Genomic DNA, 19,743 nt, shown 5'->3' with positions numbered 1-19,743 from the left:
GGGCCTTTTCTTGAAGGTCTTATCGCCACAAGAGATGTCACATGTGACATATTGAAGTTATAGTTGGTGCGTGTTGCTTCATATCTGTGGTAGTGACCAATAATAATTTGGTCACTCAATCCATGACTGTTCGTGAGACATGCTGTGCGCAATTGGCTGCCGAGTTTCGCCCGCAAAATATACAGTCAATTCACTTTACAGTATATTCTGTGAAGCACTTTAAGACGTCTCGAAGACATGATAAGATGTTATATCAAATGCAAGGATTATCATTATTATATTCCTAATTTCCGCTACTTTTCCTACTGATAACCACATTGAATTTTTCAGGACTCACTAAAATAACCTCATTTTTTTACGACTCCAAACTGGTGGAGCCAAACCAACCAAACTGAATTCTGTTGACTAATCTGATTTGGTTTGATGCATGTAACCCCGAGGGAAAGCTTGTTTTTGTCTGTAAAGAGAACTACATAATGCTTGAGTATTCAGACATTCAATAAATAATAATAATGAGTGTTTTTCCGCCTTTTTCTCTTCTATTGGTGGCTGCTGTCGACTTCCTTCGACTTTGCTGAGCCTTTCAAGGCAGGAACTATGGGTAACCATGGAGACGACAGATCAGGAATGGTTCTCTTCGCTTGGCTTAGATGGCTGATCACCGTGTACAGACTGCCGCGAGGACCGGCTTCCTGCTCTGAGTAGTACATCTCCAGAGCGGCGGGTGTACAGTGCTTGTGCTGCAGAACAGAACAGAACAAAGTGTGACCATTGCATTGCTTGTTGAGATGTTCAACTCCTAAAGGTGCACAGATATAAAAAAAGTATTTTAAAAAAAAAATTAAGATTTATACATGCATGTATAAAGTGTGTTTTGCCCACAAAATATACAGTCAATTTACTTTACAGTATATTCTGTGAAGCGCTTTGAGACGTCTCAAAGACATGATAAGGTGCTATATCAAATGCAAGGATTATCATTATTATTATACATTTAAATTCTACAGTACATTTCTATTATTGTTTTTTGGTCAGCCGGATGTCAGACTATACTTGGAAACAAGACTGAGCGTTCCATATATGTACACCACTTACCAATGGAAATTTCCCTGTGCCTGGAATGGAATGTGCATTCTCCCTGGAGGGACATATCCTGCTTCCTAATTCTTAATAATAATAATAATCCTTGCATTTGATATGGCGCTTTTCACGTACTCTAGATGTCTCAAAGTGCTTCACAGAATACTGTAAAGTGAATTCGCTGTATATTTGTGGGCAAAATGCGGCAGCCAATGGCACACAGCAGTGTCCCACAAACAGTCTTGGATTGAAGTGTTCAACTTATTATTTTTTTTTCCTTGAGGGATTAGTATCACGCGTGTGGAGTAAGGAAACTTGTCCAAGGTTTTGCCTTGCTAGGAATCGAACCCAGGTTTCTCTTGCGAGGTGAGTGCTCTAACCACTGAGCTACATGACTCCTTCTTGACAGTATGAGGCGCATGTTGGCAAGCACCAAGGGTTGGGGACCCCAGAGTGTATGTTGGGGCACTGCTGGAGTTTACCCAGCTCAAACAGCATAACTTGTCATTGAGAGCAATGTGTGGCAAACTGTCCAGCTGCTTGTCCAACCCACCTATTTGTGCTTTGACTTATAGCTTTAACAGAAGCAGAGTGGAAAGAATCCCTGCTCCCAGGAAACCTTCCAAGTTCTATCAATGTCAATGACTGACTCATTTCTATTCTATTTTTTAACATTCTTATTACACATATCCCTCTCATCTACTAAAAACACCCACTTCAAACAACTTAATTGCTCAGCTTTATTTTTTGCTAATTGCTGTTTTGGTAACATTGATTTTACGACTTACACATCATTGCCCTGAGCGATGTCAGTGCATCTCACCACCACCCAATAAATGTATTGTTTATACAGTCAATTTATCTCATCAGGACCCAATAACTGTCCTGTTTATACAGTCAAGGTTCGTGTATCTCACCACTGTCCAATGGCTATTGCTTTCACAGTCAATGCACTGAGAAATGCTAGTTTATCACATCGCTCACACGGGAATTATTCGATGCATAAGGGAGAAGTAGTTATTTTTTTCATTTTGTATTTAACACTTTCTTCAGCATTAAGCTGTCAGGTGGGAACTAGATTTCAAAGATGTGGAGTACTCTAATTGTTACAGGGCTGAAATAGGGTCTATTACAGATTGCCATGGTGAATTGGTAACTTTCCAATAGGTTCTCAATATGCTGCGTCACTGTCTCTGAAGCTCTCATTATATAATCAGTACACTTCCTGTTCAAAGTCAGCAATACATTGCTATTTTTACTCTTTAACACTTTTCTACTCCATCTTTAGCTCCTCTGTAGCTAACTTGTACAACTAGTACAGTATATTTGATACATCCGTCACATGTCTTGAGTTTAGCATTTCTACGTAGAGAGAGTTCTAAATAGTCATCACCTCACTACTGAGGTTTGGGCAAGTTCTCTAAATGTATTTTGAATTTACTCTTTAAATGTGGCATTTGGTATTTGAAGTACTTGAGAATAGAAAGTGTCCTCAATGGTAAGAATGGGTCAATGGTTTCCTTTAAAGTTCAAATCAAATCTGAACCACCACCCGTCTGAACGGCTGAGCACAACCTGACTCAAAGCCAAGCTTCCATTTGACCACTGGATTAACGGAGTCATATGAGCCAAAACTTAGCCCTGCTGAACTGCCCAAGTTGGTAACTGGAGTTTCCAGCCCGGATTTGTGCAGGCTCTCTTCAACCTGAAGCCTGACGATGGTCACTGAAAAGAAAACTCGTGCCCCCATGAATAATGGGTCACGTATGAAAAATGAAGCCGAAGGTTTTAGAAGGGAAGAGCAAAAATGATCCGCACTCCCCAGAAAATGGCCAATATCAGAAAGAAGATAGTCAGAGGAACAAGGTTTGAAAAGGTTAATGATAACCATGCAGATTGACAGTTATTATGGTACATTTCCAGCTGGATCTCCCCTAATTTAAACATATTAACATATCAAGGCTTATTGTGAGGCAGGTCAACCGTCAACACAGCCTTGGACTACTGCGACCTGCTTTGCTTTCCCAAGCATGTCGACTTGAATATAGGTTATCTAGAGGGAGATCCCACTTACAACTCCCACCCAGGTGTTATATGGGCAGGGTATTCATTTTATTAACCTTGAAAGGGTAAATAGCTGAGGGCACCTATCAAGATTCAAACCAGAATCTTCTGGTTCCCAAGTCAACTGATAAGCTAACAAGGATTGTGACAAGGTTCATCTTTAAGCTTGCCAAGTTTACTGCATTTCTGCAGTGCCATTAATCTAGAGAAGAAGCTTAGACTGTAAACTATATGGAGCAATTTATTAATAGAACCCAGTTTTTCTCAAATACTGCTATGCTTGGATGTGACGATATAGTTTGCATCCAATTGAGTTACAATTCACCTACAAATGCAAGGATTATAAAATACAGTACACAGTTACTGCACTTTTCAGGAAATCCTGTGAAGCATTCTGAGACATCCTCCCGATGTGAAAGCACAATATCAAATGCAAGGATTATTATAATGATAAAATAGCAGCCCATGCTGTTCTCACGTTGACATATGGCTGTTTGTCTGATCACACACTCTCTCTCTCTCTGTGTTCCCAACTGTAAAGACAGATGGTCAAATATGGTATGTTCACAAGGCGACTATGTAACCACGCATTTGATTCCAGCATTGCTGTGAATCCCGCTTCTTAAAGGCAATCCAAATGAAATGGTCCAGACAACCCATGTTGAAATCCAATGACACTGGTGAAATGATATTTGATCTCCTGCCATGCATTCCAGCATCGTATGAACCTAACATTGTCAGTGCCATCATATCTACCAGCCCAATAGCTGGTGATCAGCTCTACAGCACACACACGTCTCTGTAATTCCTTCCATCAAAGTCATGGCTGAGTGGCACAATGCATCATAAGCATTCCCAGCAGAAATGTGTCAACTACAATAAAATAGCTATAATTTACTCAGCTTGCCTTTTAAAGTCTTTAGCTCCTTCAAATCTGGAAGCAAAGGTTCTTTCGAAGAACACAGATTATTCATTATTAACCCATGTCTAGACATACAGCAAATTAAAGTATACAGTTTTTAAAAAATGCGAAGGGATCAATTTGGTTGCTTTTGTCACATATCTTATTCCCAGCCTTTGTTCTTACTTTGGCACTGGTGCACCAGATTAACTAGTTCAAAGTATGCATCAAGTCTGATGCTTTAAGAACACTGTAACTTTTATTTTTATATAAAAAAATCCTCAGAATATAGATTACAGACAGAATTTTCCAACATTCTCTGTGAGGTTGAATTTGAAGACAATGGTCTTAAGGCTAAGGCCAGGTGCTGTTTAGGGTCTCAAGTTATTTGGAATAGGGTGTTTGCCAAGTGGCAGAGGTGAGCAGGCAAGTGAGACTAGAAAAGACCACAGATGGAGGAAGGTGCGTGGGTGTGAAGGAATTTGTAGGTAAGAGCGTGGATATCCAAGTCAATCCACTGGGAGTCAAGAAACTGGGTGAGGGTAGCAAAGATAGGGGTGATAGGCAAGTGAAGCAATCATCAACCAAGTCCATTCCAGACCTGAGATCCCTTGGGATGTGATAATTTTCACAGGTGGTAATTATTCATAACACATTTTTCACCCCAACAGTTCATGAGAAGTAATCATTACCTTGAAGGACTTAATGTAAGTAGAGGGTCACATAATAAATGCAGAGACTGTGGTTCTGCCTTTTTAACAGGAGAGTCTTATTTTCTTTTTTTTATCAGCTGGGGTCTGACACATTTGGAAACCCATTACCATACTTAAGAGTGTCAAAACCGGTCTGGGAGTTCTATGTATGCCACGTACACATGGAAATTCCTGCGTCTGGAATGGAATACGAACTCTCTCCCCGCTGGGATGCATCCTGCTTAGCTAATCCTGGAGACTATTAGGTGCAGGTTAACGAGGAGAGTGTTACAATGTTGCGGTTTACAAAGAAAGGATTTCAATTACAATTTATTTTTGCGGCCTTGTATAGCAACGCCATACGTGCAATTTACGAATTAATGTGATGAACGACATTCATCTAATAAGCCGTCTGCATTGATAGATGTAATTTGAGTGACAAACAGAGCAGGTCTGCACTGCCTCTGATACGGTTTCATTACAAATGTCATAACAACCTAGAGGTACAGACTGCTGAAAGGATTTTATGGAGGATTAGTGTCTCACACAGGATACAACAAGTCCTTCTATGGTGTGCAAGTTAATGGAATCAACTCACAGAGAAGGAAGTGTGGATGGGTGTGACTGATATAATGATGCAAGGCTTGAAGAACTGAGCTAAGGCAAGAATAGCACGATTGGACTTATGGTAAAGGTCTCTTTCGTTAGTATCCCCTGAATGCCGGGAATTGAGTAAGCAAAGATTACCATGCAGTCTATTGAACTGCTTACATATACAAAGGGCTGGGTGGTCTAATCTGTAGCCCACTGAGATGCTCACAAGCAAGAGCATTCAATGGGAAGGAGCATTCAGTGGGAAGAGGTTAATCCTGTGGCACACAAAGTACTCTTGAAGGGAGCTGCAGAGGGCCTGTGCGTGGGACACATGAGTATAAAGACGCTATGAACCTACAACCCAATCATAATGGAAGCCACGCTTAGACTCAAAGATTCTAATTGGCCAGATGCCAAGATATCCATCATTATCTGCTTCAGCTTTCACTTCATGGATCAGGAGGAAAGAAAAAGAGGAACTCCCAGCATTTTAGAGACGCTCAAGTTCACCCCCGATAAGGTTGTTGCTTGTTTCAGATGGTGTAGTAATGGCTATATAATATATACATAATGATCAGACCATTCGGGCTAAAGGAATTCCTTAATAAGGAAACTGGATATACGAAGCGTCAACTCATTGGAATCCCACTTTGTTGCAATTTTCTTTTGGAGCCGACTTTGTAAGGAGTCAGCATAGAGTTATATAGTTATAAGACGTTCAGCCCAACTAGTCCGTGCTGGTGTTTATACTCTAAATGAGCCCCAACCTCTCCTATTCCCCTCTATTCCTTTTTCTCACATGAATGCATCAAGTTTCTTGTGAAAAAAATGATGTTCTCCTGGGTATCAGAAGCAATCTTCACTCTCTTATCTAATTAAAACTTCCCATTAGATATGGTCACTTATTGCACCCCTCTCCATTGTAAAAGTATAATAGCCAATAACTTGCCTTTCCACAGCCTTCCAGAGATGCCCAGATACCATTAGGATCTGATGGATTTCTATTGGGACTTAAAACATCCCAGAAAGATCATCATTCACACTGCTCTCAACTCTGCCCCACTCAAGCACCAAGTACCATTCCACAACTAGGATCAGCAAAAAGACCACTATCTCCATTCAACATGGGCACAATACCTCCCAGAGAAAGAGTAAAGCTTTTTTTTTCGAGCTGAGTAGTTGATAGGTAACAGGACATATTACACAGATGTCCAAGCTATCTGAGACCTGGTTATTTTGAGCTATAAAAGCTACTGGTACAAGATTTTGCGACCAGCAGCAACTGTACACATCTTCTCTCTCTTAGCACCCTGAGATGACATTTCTCTCATTGTGCATAATTTGCTCTGTAGCATCTGTAAATCACCGGAAGCACATTGACTGCCAGCTTACCTTAAACACAAAGCCCTCCGGGCAGCTTAACTGATCGTACCAGAATGCCTTGTACATGACAAGCATTAGCAGGCAGGCCAGGAACGCCATGGTAATAAGGATCAGCCCAGTCAGCTGCAGGAATCAAAGGATATTTTACAGTAAACGAGCGACGTAACATACATTCACGACATAATATACATTCACGCAGCACCTTCACAAAGGGGCTGTGATTGACATAAATTAATTGGAGAATGTTAAGAACGTTACAGCACACAAGGAGGCTATTTGACCCACAGCGCCTGTGCTGGCTCTCTGAAAGATGGATCTTTACCCCCCCCCTCCACCCCGTTACCTTTCCCACAACCCCACCCAACATGTCCCCTCAATCCTCCCAACTCAGACCTCTATTCATCTATGTGAAGGGCTTTGAGATGTCCTTCTGATGTGAAAGACACTGTATGAATGTGAACTGTCATTTTGTCCATTTCCCCTTTCCCTATTACCCTCTTACATTTTTCTTTCTCATTTGTCTTTCATTGCTTCGCAGTTTATGGACTTTGGTTAAACCATCCTTTTAGGTGACGTAAAAAAAAAACTGAGCAAATCGTACTGACGATGGGCCGAACGAGTCACCTTGACTTTTTCCGAGACTTCATCGTAAAGGTTGATGTTGAGTTTCTTGATGCCAGGGACATGCAGCTTCTTCTTCTTCTGCTTCTGCTGCAGCTGGTATTCTGTCCTGGTCTTCACAATCACCTGCAGGCAGTCAGGCAGGCAAAGTGAGAATCCAGCTACAGGCCAGTGTATTGTCCCTCTCATATAATCAAAGCCAAACAAGTGCGCAACATTTTTCTGTGCTCTAATTTGGTCACTCAATCCACGACTATTTGTGGGACATTGCTGTGTGCAATTGGCGACCGCATTTTGCCCACAAAATTTACAGACAATACACTTTACAGTATATACTGTGAAGCGCTTTGAGACATCTGAACGATGTGATAAGGCTCTATACCAAATGCAAGGATTGCTGTATTCATCGTTAACCCACGTCTCTCTGCAATCCGAATGTGAGCAAACTCACGAAACATGCATAGGGCCAATGGTGATGGCACGGTAGCATCAACCAATGACATACACTGCCTAAAATCCACAGGAGTGCAACAATAAGATATAAAAAGGCAAATCAATAATAGGATCAATATAACAATGTATTTGATGTTTACCATACTGAATGTTCACTAGATATGTCAGACACAGTCAATAGCATCATCCCTGAATTCAACTCATGGCACTTGACTCCCAGTTAATGGATTACCAGCTGCTCTCAAATTTTTTTTAGTGAAAAAGCTGGTAACCTGCTAAACTGGCATTCGAATTCCCTTGTGTTAGACCAGCCTTCAAATGGACGTTGCCATAGGCTGCAGTGGGAAAAAATGATCCTAGCCCTTGGGAAATGCGACTGCCCAAAAACAACTATGGGAGAATTAATGTCCCCTTTTTGAAAGTGTGATAGATCTCTGTATTTTCATGCATTATTTCAGCATTCTCACAGTCGAGTGAAATGTACCCAAGTGTGACAAAAGGGAAAATGAACTGCTGAGCAAATGGTGCGTGAATAACACATATGCCGACTGCACCAGGCTCTCCATTGCTGGCCTTTTCCCAACCACACAATTCAATTGTGCCTCATATACAAGATGTACTGTGATTGAAATACAATGCATGATGCTCACAGTCTGTGCTTGGCAGCCTTAAGCCTTGGCTCAGTAGATAGCACTTTTGTCTCTGAGTGAGAAGGTTGTGGGTTCAAGCCCCCATCTGGACTTTGAACTTACATTAGTCTAGTCTAGGCTAACACTTCGGTGCAGTGCTAGGAGTGTGCTGCATTGTTAGAGCCACCATGCTTTGGATGTGACGTTCAACCAAGATCCATTCTAGATGTTAAGATTGCCATTAAAGATCTCATGGTACTGTTTAAAAAGAGAAGTGGGTTTCTCCAGTCCCTTGGCTAACAATCCCCCAGATAAAGTTGTTCATGAGCTTAATGGGTGGTTGTATACTGATTTCAACATGTAATCACGATGGAATCCCCATTATAAGGTGGGATCACTCTGCCCTGAGAACACTGAGTTAGTTTTGGTACATGAACTTGCCGGCTTCCCATGACCTGCCAGTTCATCATTTCTTTAGTGTGGGAAACCAGTGCACATGGGCAGCTCGCAGGAAGTGAGAATGTGACCAGTTTTTAGTTGGATTGGAGGAGTCTAACACCATGTGTTAGGGTTGTGGGGACGATGAGGTTAACATGCTGTGCTGGGTTGGGGAGGGGTAGGGTGTGTCTATTATCACACTATGTTGGGTTTTGGGATGACAATTGTATGTGGGGGTGCTGAGTTCTGCTATTTACATTGATTCCCTGTCCCATCTACCTACTCCCCTACATTCATCCGATAATTTAATAAATGTGATTTTCTACACCCACGCCTATCTGCCCTCTCTTGTTCTGAAGAGTATGTAAACCTTATACTCCCCATTCCTGATCTCAATGCTGCAGCTGTTAATTGGGCAGTGGGAAGGCATTTCTCTGCAAATCAATTTATATATAAACCACTTTTGAGTGGGTCTTGTTCCAAGGCATTTAATATCAGGTTGTATGAGAATATATTCAAAATGTGTAGAGCTAGTTAGATTTCAGCAAATAGCATTAACATACAGAGCAAAAGTCATCACAAGGATAACTTCTTTTAAAAACTTATTCAACAATAGTTATGAACGATTTGAAAGCCTTTGCTTTTTTTCTAATGCTTTCCACATTTCGAATCATCTTCCATTTAAATGCTGAATTTTTGGTTATTTAATCATAATAACAATCCTTGCATTGGATATAGCACCTCATCATCATCAAGATGTCTCAAAGTGCTTCACAGGACATACAATCGTGAGATGTGACTCAGATTAGTTGCTGATCTGAACAGCATGAGGAGGCTAAGTTAACTGCAGGAGAGGTAGTCATTTAACCTGAAATGATTCAATGTGACCTGTGCATGTTAATTCAATACCCTTACCCCTTGGGATCACCAACTACTGGAGGTTTATGGTGTCCTCTGTCTAGCACTGTAGCCTCCAAGCTCTTTCAAATCAATGGATTGCAAAGGAAAGCGTTTTTTTTTTTTGCTCGTTAATTTTCTTCTCTTCCCTCCTTTCCTGAAGGGGTTTAACTTTTTATCTTCATTGGCATTCAGTACCCTCCTGTCCCTTGTCTAAGTGCCCATTCTGGATACTGATCAGAAGTGGGAACATTAGCTGTTTTGCCTCTCCCCTAACACAGGGGTTCTCAGATCAATTCTAGACTAAGATCAGCTAACTCAGCACAGACTGGGATTTGAACCTGGAATTGTCTCAGTCTCTATGATTCAGGTACTCAATGAATACATTTACTCAACCGTCATTGGGGTGCTATTTAATGCTATTTTTTTCTAATAATCCTTGTATTTGATGCAGTATCTATAATATTGAAATATCTATTGAAAATAATCCTTGCATTTGATATAGCGCCTTATCACATCATCGAGACAACTCAAAGCGCCTCACAGGATGTACTGCAAAGAGTAGTGTGTTTTGTGGACGAAATGCGGCAGCCAGTTTCAGCACAGTAATTTCCCCTAAACTGCTATGGAGTGAGTGGTCAATTTTATTTGGAGGATTGTTGGTTAGGATACCAGGAAAAACTCCCCTCTCTTTTTGAATAGTAGCATAGGATCTTTAACATCCATCTGAACAGGCAGACGGGACCTCGATTTAACATCTCTTCTGAAGGACAGCATCTCAGACAATACAACACACCCACTGCATTGGAGCGTCATCTTAAACAATATGATTCCAAGTCCTGACATGGGGCTTGAACCCATAACCTTCTGACTCAAGAGGCAAGAGTGTTACCATTGAGCCAGCTGACACATGATTCACAGGTAACAGTTTAGTGACTGTGTGATTTTAAACCAAAGCAGTAGTCAATTTGTACATAACAATGATCCAAAAACAACTATGAATAGAATGACCAATTTATGTGGAGGTTTTTGGCCAAAATCTCCCTTCTCATTTTGAACAGTGCCATGAGATCTTTTATGTCCATCTTTTATGCCCGGCAATTGACCTGTTGGGCATTTCAAGCCAATTTGTAAATGTAGTCTCTATTGGCTTTCACATGTATCTACATCAATCCACTGCAAACCAACATCTAACCAGTAACGTCTGATAACATTTTGCTAATATCCAACATCCAGGAATACTAGTGCAGTTATGTTCTACATGATGAGACATCAAAGGATTTTACACTCTCTGCTCATTTCAATGCACTGAAGAGGCAAGGTGACACCCAGCTTGCTGCTCCATGGTTCAGATCAAATCTCATTCCCAAAGCCTTGTTTTCCCAGTAATGGTACTCGTAATATTACAATAAGATAAGTTTGGAAGAATAAAGCATTTTGCTCTATTGAACTTATTCTTCCAGAACACCCACCCTACTGTTCCTCCCATCATAGCATCTAGCTGATTCTTACACGAGTCCAGGATGCTGGCTTTAGCCACCCTTCCCAGTCACTCCATTGCTGACGTTAACGTGCTGTATGTACCTTCTCGGGAATAGGCTGCTGAAGCTGGTTAACATCAAGTGGGGTTATCAGGGGGATATTATCGAAACCATCTTCTCCACCCTGCACTTTCTCCAACTTCTCCGACAGATTGTAGCCAGGCTTCACCATGTCTGATCAAGTGCGACTGCAGTAGTCTGGAACAAGAAACATACAATAATCGGGGGCGTCTTCACTTTAATGGATGATGGGGATGTGGGTGAGGTGGGGGCTTTATCTAATAGGAAGCTGAGTGCTAAAAGTAGCAATAGAGTGTAAAACAGCTCTACCTGCGTCGCCCCCTAGTAAAAGAAAAGATTTTCTCCCAGGAATCCCACATGTGTTATTCAGGTTCTCAGCTCCGAAGGGATCTCAGGCCAGAGGCAAGATCCCATTACTCTGAGAGACCAGGCAATGCCTAGAGAAATCGCTGTTTACTTCGGAGGTGATTGATTTTGGTGACAGTCTCTCAGCAGTCAGCCAGAGCGTTTACCCGTTTCCAACATGATTTCCCTGTTATAAAGAAGTATTGAACAGATTGCTATTTTTAGGGCTTAGTGTGTCAAAGACCTCAGGGTGAGAGAGAGGAGTTCTTGCATTTTTCACAGCTCGGACTTATACTGAAAGCATTTCTGGGGACTTGTTACCAAGTCTTCAGTTTCAAGGGGTCTATTGTTAGTGCTCTCTAATAGAGGTATTTCACTTCTCTCTATCTTTTTCATGCCAGTTTTTACTTAAGCTGTAAGAAAGAATATGGCAAGAAAATTGATTCTGTACTGCTGATATCTTAAGCTTCACACAGGCTTTCACTAATGTGATTTCCACACAACTGCGATCAGCATTTAATTTTACTGAGTCTACAATACAGGTAATAAAAGCGATAGGTCCTCGAGAGTGAATAAAAGGCTGTAATTTAATCATACAGTAAAGATAACACGTGTAAACTACTTAAAATTTTGCTTGCCTAATGCGTGATTTATTTTTACTCATCCAGTGAAAGCTACAGTCAATCCTAGCTGGGTTACTCCCTCCATTGAGAATTCAATACAATGATGTTTAGTACCAGAAGTTCATACAATGGTGTCTATTGAACAATCATTGATAAAAACAGATCATTTTTACAACCACAGCAACAAATTGCATTTTTATAGCGGCTTTCATGTAAGAAGGATGACCCAGTTTTAGATTTGTGTCTCATGGGATCTCCCATTATGAACAAGTAGCAAAGTGATTTCAGTGGGGGGGTGTTGAATGATTGCCTGGTTTCCCCAAGATACCACTATGGAACAATGTGGATGGTCGCGCTTTTAAAAAAGGAATTCAGTACTCAATGGGCTAAATGTTATTTTAGCCATGCCTGGAAACATGGTGGCCTCCAGCTTATTTAGCAGCTACATCAGTACTGTACATTCAATAGAGTAGTGGGATGGTTTGCAAATTCTAATCCCAAATGTTGCTCAGAATTTAAACTAGTTGCCTTCCCAACTGTGCTAATGCTTTCCCACTCCCAAATAGCTGGAAATTGGAACAAGGCTTACAAAGGAACTTGCTCCACATTGGATCAGGCTACCAACACCATCAGCTCACCAAGGACCAATTTGGTCTCACATCAAAGAGTGATAAGAATAGTGAACCATTATTGACAACATACAAGTTGTGTGCTTCCTTTTTGCTATGTGCAAGTCTCTGCAGATATAACAGAAATATCCTAAAGCAGGAACTGGCTGATGGAATGAGCAAAGTTGAATTTTGACCTTCTACCCCTGAGGCATGAGTTTAAAAATAATCAAGACAGATGTGAAAGAAACCTTTATTCTTCACTGGCTATTGATGTCTATAAACTAATGAGTTTGGGGTCCCTCAACCCCATTCTTAGTAACCATAAATCCATAACATAAAACTAGCCATAATTCAACATTACTAGTTATGCTCAATGGGAAACCTGACCTGATCTTAGATGGAGGGGGAATACAGAGAGGGTAAATACAGGTACTATACTGCATGCTAATGGCATAGGTGTGTTGGGGTTACAGTATTTATTTGGGGTGTATTATAATCTGTATCTAATTCTGTGTCTAAACCCAATCAGAGGACATTTGAGTTGTAAATCAGAAATTCCATTTACCATAGCTGTCACTGTCACACTGCATCAACATCAAATCAAAATTGCATTAAACAAATGGTTTCTTTAATTGATTGTCCGCTCATAATTAATTGCCTCCAATGTGCGGTTGTTCAGAAGGCAGTAGATTAATACTGTTAGAGACAGAGACATTTAGTTGAAATTAGCATAAATAGGCCATTCCCACTTGTTGGCGTTTGTCACCAGAGGAACACAAGTATAAGATAGCGACAGGGAGGAGATTGCTACCTAGAAACCTCTACTGGAAGATGTTCATACACTGTTGTGAGACGGGGACAGGATGGGCCTCAGTGTGTTGATTCACTTAAGAAAAATAAGTCACTTGGACAGGGAGACCAAGGGCAGAGGATGCCTATGGAATCATAGCTCAGTGGAAAGAAAAAGGAATTCACCATCCTTTCAGGTATAGGTGGATGGGAGACAAATAAAGAAAATGTGTAGATATTTGATAAGTATGTCTCAAGACCTACATCTTTGACTATGATTTCACTTATCTTTCCCCTCCCCACCACCCTCAGCTAAGGCGCCAAGCCAGTATTATTAAGCACCTTGGAACGTCTTCCTGACATGAAGCTGATATATAAATGTAGATTTGCATTATTTTGTCTTATTCCTTTTTTATGTTCTCTTCCTCTTTCTTAGTTTTCTTCTGTGTAAGTACTGACACAGACAAAAGGTGGGGAGGGGGAGGGAACTTCTCTCTCTAAACCTGGGTACCACGGCAAGTGTCAGAACATGTCATTGTCAAGTTCTCCCAGCTCCGGCACAGTAGGGTCAGACGAAGGAAGCGTAAAGCTCTTCGTGCTTCACCCCAGCCTTAGAAGAGCACTCTCTTATCAACCTCCATGTGATACTCACACCAGCTACCCTCAGGCTTCCTGTGAATGAGACTGCTAATTTAGGCTACCCTTCTTGAAGGGCGCTATATAAATGCAAGTTGTTGTTGTTGTAAGAGCCGGCACCACTGATAAATAGGCTGAGACTGTCCCACTTCATTTCAAATAGAACCCTTACAGCATCAACGGAAGACCTTCACCACCATCATTGTCACTAGGTGCAAGCCCAGATTCCACCACACCTCCCACTCTTAATTTTAACCCCAAACCACAGAATCAAAATTAATAAAATGAGACAGGAATAGAAAGCAAGAGCCTTTTGCTGTTTTTTTTCCCTTCTTGGTCACTTTGCCTAGAAATGGATGAGTAAAGACAGTCTAAAGCAGTGCAACAAAAAAATAATATATCTGTAGTTTGTGACACTGTATCATGTTTTGCTCAGTAACTTGTAGAAAAAAGCATTCTTTGTGTTGTAAAATCCACCTTCACAGCAGTGAAGCACAGTCGACTCACAGTTGACTGCAGTGAGATTGCAACTTATGAACAAGACATGGCTATGCATTTTCTCTTTCCATATGTCAGGGAACCGTCAGTGAAGGCAACATTGCACTTCGCTGAAAACAGTTGCATTACTTCTTTGAGTTGTTTAGAATTTGGATTGTGGATAACGTCTTGTGAAAAGGCGGTAGGATGCAAGTGCTGAATGCCAGGCATTTACCATGCAACGCTTGCAGTCAATTGCAGTATAACCATGACAAATCCCCACACCATGAGATTCTTAAAATTCCATTGCTTTAAACGTTCATGTAATTAGCTTCTGTTTGATGTGACAATGGCAGTTTATGGCTATGAAGCTTTGGCCTTTATTAAAATACCCCAGCGCTCAAGGAACAAAGAGACGGATATTGTCTCACCAATTTATGCAGGCTGGAGATGTTAATGCGAGGTATGCTGGAGAGAATAGCTGACCTCCTTGTCAATGCATTCTTTAATACTCACTCCCGCTGTTATCCTGAGTCTAGTCAATATTCAGTCTTCACAGTAATAAGCATGCCCCACATTTTTCAATCCATACTCGGGAGCTCATGACTATAAATTTTTCATGGGGGGTGGGGGGGGAGTTGATACTGTTGGCAGGTAGCGCTTTTTAACTCTTTAGAGGCTGAAGTGGCATTTCCCCCTTGTATCACAATGAATAGCATAAGAATTGAATGCTACGCTCTTCCCCCATCTTTCCCTCCCACCTTTCAAAGATTGTTTCTTCTTTACAGGTCACATGCCATCATACATCCACCTCCAGCTGGGAGGAAGGGAAGCTTTGGTCTTGGATCACAGTTAGAACCGCTAAGTTGTCACGATCTGTGGCTCACATTTATATGAATCTTGTACAGGGAATCACAGAATAGCTTTGAATCTGTGAAATTTATGCACCAAGTTAGAACTATGTGTAAAACATTGGTTCTCTTTTTGATCTTAACCTGAATAAATTGTCTATCAGGTACCAAAGGCTAACAGCACGACTCAACATTAATGGCATTGGTTAGCAGGAGGCATGGGATTTGTGACAGGGAGGTGAGCAGAAGGGGAGCAAGAAATGGAGCATGTCAGTCAGGCGAGGAAGAGACAGGCACTGAGTCAGAATTGTGAATTAAGTAGAGGAGATAATCAGGATATGGATAACTCAGGCTCAGTGGCTAAATACAGAGCAATGTAATTAGCTTCAGCACCCCTAGGCTAGTGGCAGGGGGTGGGATGAGGAGAAAATCAGCCGGGATTACGGTTCCTCATTACTGTTCAGTAAATCTTGCTTGCGAGTGTGAATGTATGGACATCAGCTGTGAGATCCAATACCTGCCTGGATCCAATGCCTTGGCTCAGGATTGTGGAAAAGACAAGCATCAGATACCAAAACACTGACAGCACCTGAGATACATGTATTATATATCTTTATACACACATAATACACTTGTTAGTGTGATGTGTTATATCTAAACTAATGTTACTATCTTTCCCCCTAATTTAGAATGGAGAATTTGTATTTTCTTTACTGTGTTACTCTTTCTACCACAGAATACCGCAATCCAATCGCAAAATATTTATTCTGCCATTTTACCAACAAGAAGGCAAAAACCTCACCAAATTATAACCTGTATTAAAAAGAGGGGGATTGAGTATCGATGAGAAATGTGAAATTTAATTTTTGTGAACAGTTATAATATGATGCAGTTGTGAATGAGTTATAATAATAATCCTTGAATTTGATATAGTGCCATTGAGATGTCTCAAAGCGCTTCAGAGAATATATTGTAAAGTGTAATATAATATAATACAAATAGACTGTAGATTTATGGGCAAAACACTGCTGCCAATTGCTCACAGCAGCAGTGTACCACAAACAGTCATGGATTGAGTGCATTATTTTTGGAGGGATTACAGCTGGGTTTTAGGCACCTGTCAAGATAAGATTCTTGTTTCATGGGAGAAGGGGCAGCAAACTAATTTCGAGTCGTGGGGAGACAAGAGTCCAGAAGAAGAAGAAGAAGAAGAAGAAGAAATTAAAAGTGAAATAATTCCAAAAGCATTTGGTTTTTAAACCCTGGAAGAGTGCAAAATGCATTTGCGGGGCTTGGCTGGTGCAACGGCGCTGTTAACTGTTGGCTATTTTCCAGTGGTTCAGGGCGATCCTGTCGCCTTGTGTGTGTGTGTGTGTGTGTGTGTGTGGGGGTGGGTGGGTGTGTGTGGGTGTGGGTGGGTGGGTGTGTGTGGGTGTGGGTGTGGATGGGTGGGTGGATGGGTGTGTGTGGGTGGGTGTGGGTGTGGGTGGGTGGGTGGATGGGTGTGTGGGTGTGTGTGTGGGTGTGGGTGGGTGTGTGTGGGTGTGGGTGTGTGTGTGTGTGGGTGGGTGTGTGTGTGGGTGTGGATGGGTGGGTGGATGGGTGTGGGTGTGTGTGTGTGTGTGGGTGTGTGTGTGTGGGTGTGGGTGTGTGTGTGTGGGTGTGTGGGTGTGTGTGTGTGTGTGTGGGCACTGCTGCAATCCAAGGTGCAAGATCGCCATCGCGGACATGGCAGGCAGACAGCACCCAAAAAAAAAAGGATTTTTTTTTTAAAAACACAACAACACAACAAAAAAAAGGAAATCAGCATCGTGACATAAAGCGGTGCCTCGCAAACCACCAGATGCAGCCGATGCATTTAAAGACAGGTACGGGCTCGGGTGAGGTGAGCTGTGCCATTGGTACCAACCTCTTTGTCTTCAACAGCCGCATAGGCGGAGGCTGCCGTGTGAGTGAGTGAGTGAGTGAGTGAGTGAGTGAGTGAGTGAGTGAGTGAGTGAGTGAGTGAGTGAGGCAGATACGGTGGGATTTGATCTGTATCGATACTGGTGGTGTGTGTGTGTGGGGAGGGGTTGGGGTTGGGGATGGGGGAGGGGATGGGGTTGGGGATGGGGATGGGGATGGGGTTGGGGATGGGGATGGGGTTGGGGATGGGGATGGGGTTGGGGATGGGGATGGGGATGGGGTTGGGGATGGGGTTGGGGATGGGGATGGGGTTGGGGTTGGGGATGGGGATGGGGATGGGGTTGGGGATGGGGATGGAGTTGGGGATGTGGATGGGGATGTGGATGGGGATGGGGTTGGGGTTGGGGTTGGGGATGGGGATGTGGATGGGGATGGGGATGGGGATGGGGTTGGGGATGGGATGGGGATGAGGGGACTGTTATCTGAATGATCCGATACAGGTTCGATAACCTGAAACCTTTTGGCAAAATTTAAAGCCGATAAATAACATCGAAAAACACTCCCCCTCCGCGCAGTTCATCTTCAGCACTGGACGTGCACCCGGACAGCCCGACTGACAGGTGAAGCTTCAACGCGGTCCTTCGCCGGTGACCCCCCGATGCACTCAACAGCAATCATATCAAACCGAGAGCCACGGCTTTCGACCCCAAAGAATCCACCGCATGAAAGTTAATCCAACGCAACCTATTGCATATCGCATTCTCGCCACCGCCATCCGACTACCTTTGTCGGGATCAGAATCGCTGCACAATGATGTATGTGAAATTGACAACACACACTCACTCACACACACTCACTCACACTCACACACACACCAGATTTGATGCTACTTTGCAGGAGATGGATGCACTTCGTTGCACGTAGCAAAAGGACTACTTACTTACTCACTGCCCGGGAGCTGAGTCGTGTGCTTGTTGTGGGGAAAAGGTCTGAGGAATTGCTGATCTGAAAGCAGAGAGAGAGAGAGAGAGAGGATGAGAGAAACCGTGTGTGTGTGTGTGAGAGAGAGAGAGAGAGAGAATGAAAGAGAGAGTGAGAGAGGAGAGAGAGAGAGGGAGCTGGTTGAGTCTGGTTGCCAAGGAGATGTCTGTCAGTGTTTTCTGGCTCAGCTGTTTTCCTGTGAAATCCTGTGTTTTAAGTTACCTGTTAGTTTGGAAAGCAGTTCTGCCTCTTTATCGCAAAGAGAGAAAGAAAGAGAGAGAGAGAGAGAGAGAGAAAGAGAGAGAGGGAGGGAGGGGGCAAGATTCTTGCACCCAAATTTGACCTTTACATCCAGGACAAATCAAGGCGTGAGAATGATCGTTATCAGTGAAGGAGGACACTGAACAAGAACAAGAACAATTTGGATTTATATAGCGCTCTCCACGCCGGACCGCGACTCAGTTAGCATGCAGGCAGCATTGAGGTGAAAGCTTGATCTAAGATTAACGTGTTTTTGCAATTTACATTCCATTTGGCCCACAAAATATACAGTCAATTCGCATTACACTATATACTGTGTGAAGCGCTTTGAGATAACAATAAGGCGCTATATCAAATGCAAGGCTTATTATTTATTTATTACTATAACATGGAATTACAAAGGGCAGAGTGAATACATTCGTTGTTATAAATGTATTGCTAAACAACGATGGATAGCCATTGGGATCAGAAAACAAAAAAGATTCCACGGATAGTTAAGGAAGCGGCTAGTGACAAATTGTATTTTTATTGGAGGGGACAGACACTTATAGGTCTGTGGATGATCCCTTAGGGTTAATGCAAAACGTTATCCTATATGAATGGTGCTATAAAAATGCAAGCTGTTGTTGTTGTTGATCTGCAATCTCAAACCAGTTATTGTTTCAAAGCCTCTGCATACTCCTACTTCATAAAAATAACAAAATAATATTTTTTGCATTTGATATAGCACCTTACCATGTGGTTGAAACATCTCAAAACGCTTCACAGAATATACTATGAAGACTGTATATTTTGTGGGCAAAACATGGCAGCCAATTGCACGCAGGAGTATCCCACAAACAGTCATGGATTAATTGACCAAATTAATTTTTTTNGAAAGGATTATTACTTTCGGAGAGCAATCCGCCAATCGATTAACAAACGGTTTCCTACTTACTGCTAGGTAAACA

General features: G+C 42.1%; 1 protein-coding gene across 1 annotated transcript; it reads right to left on the bottom strand.

The window, feature by feature from the left end:
• Window positions 1-241: 241 nt before the first annotated feature.
• On the bottom strand, window positions 242-18,599 carry caly (calcyon neuron-specific vesicular protein). Its single transcript, XM_007898936.2, has 5 exons — window positions 18,492-18,599; window positions 11,337-11,491; window positions 7,339-7,461; window positions 6,724-6,837; window positions 242-740 (listed from the first exon to the last, which is right to left on the bottom strand). Exons 2-5 carry the CDS (start codon window positions 11,463-11,465, stop codon window positions 540-542), a joined length of 567 nt encoding a protein of 188 aa, XP_007897127.1. The 5' UTR covers window positions 11,466-11,491; window positions 18,492-18,599; the 3' UTR covers window positions 242-539.
• Window positions 18,600-19,743: the final 1,144 nt, after the last annotated feature.

The sequence above is a fragment of the Callorhinchus milii genome, unplaced genomic scaffold (assembly GCF_018977255.1).
Source record: "Callorhinchus milii isolate IMCB2004 unplaced genomic scaffold, IMCB_Cmil_1.0 Scaffold7, whole genome shotgun sequence".
Classification (NCBI taxonomy): Eukaryota; Metazoa; Chordata; class Chondrichthyes; order Chimaeriformes; family Callorhinchidae; genus Callorhinchus; species Callorhinchus milii.
The sequence above is the reverse complement of the archived record's forward strand: the minus strand, read 5'-3'. Positions and strand labels throughout refer to the sequence as shown.

What these genes read in the sequence shown, in the direction of transcription:
- caly (XM_007898936.2), bottom strand. Translation starts at nt 11,465, where the DNA reads ATGGTGAAGCCTGGCTACAATCTGTCGGAGAAGTTGGAGAAAGTGCAG. An exon ending in AAGTCTCGGAAAAAGTCAAG is followed by an intron (nt 6,838 to 7,338) that starts GTGACTCGTTCG and finishes TGATTCCTGCAG; the next exon opens with CTGACTGGGCTGATCCTTAT. An exon ending in CGGAGGGCTTTGTGTTTAAG is followed by an intron (nt 741 to 6,723) that starts GTAAGCTGGCAG and finishes TCTGTTCTGCAG; the next exon opens with CACAAGCACTGTACACCCGC.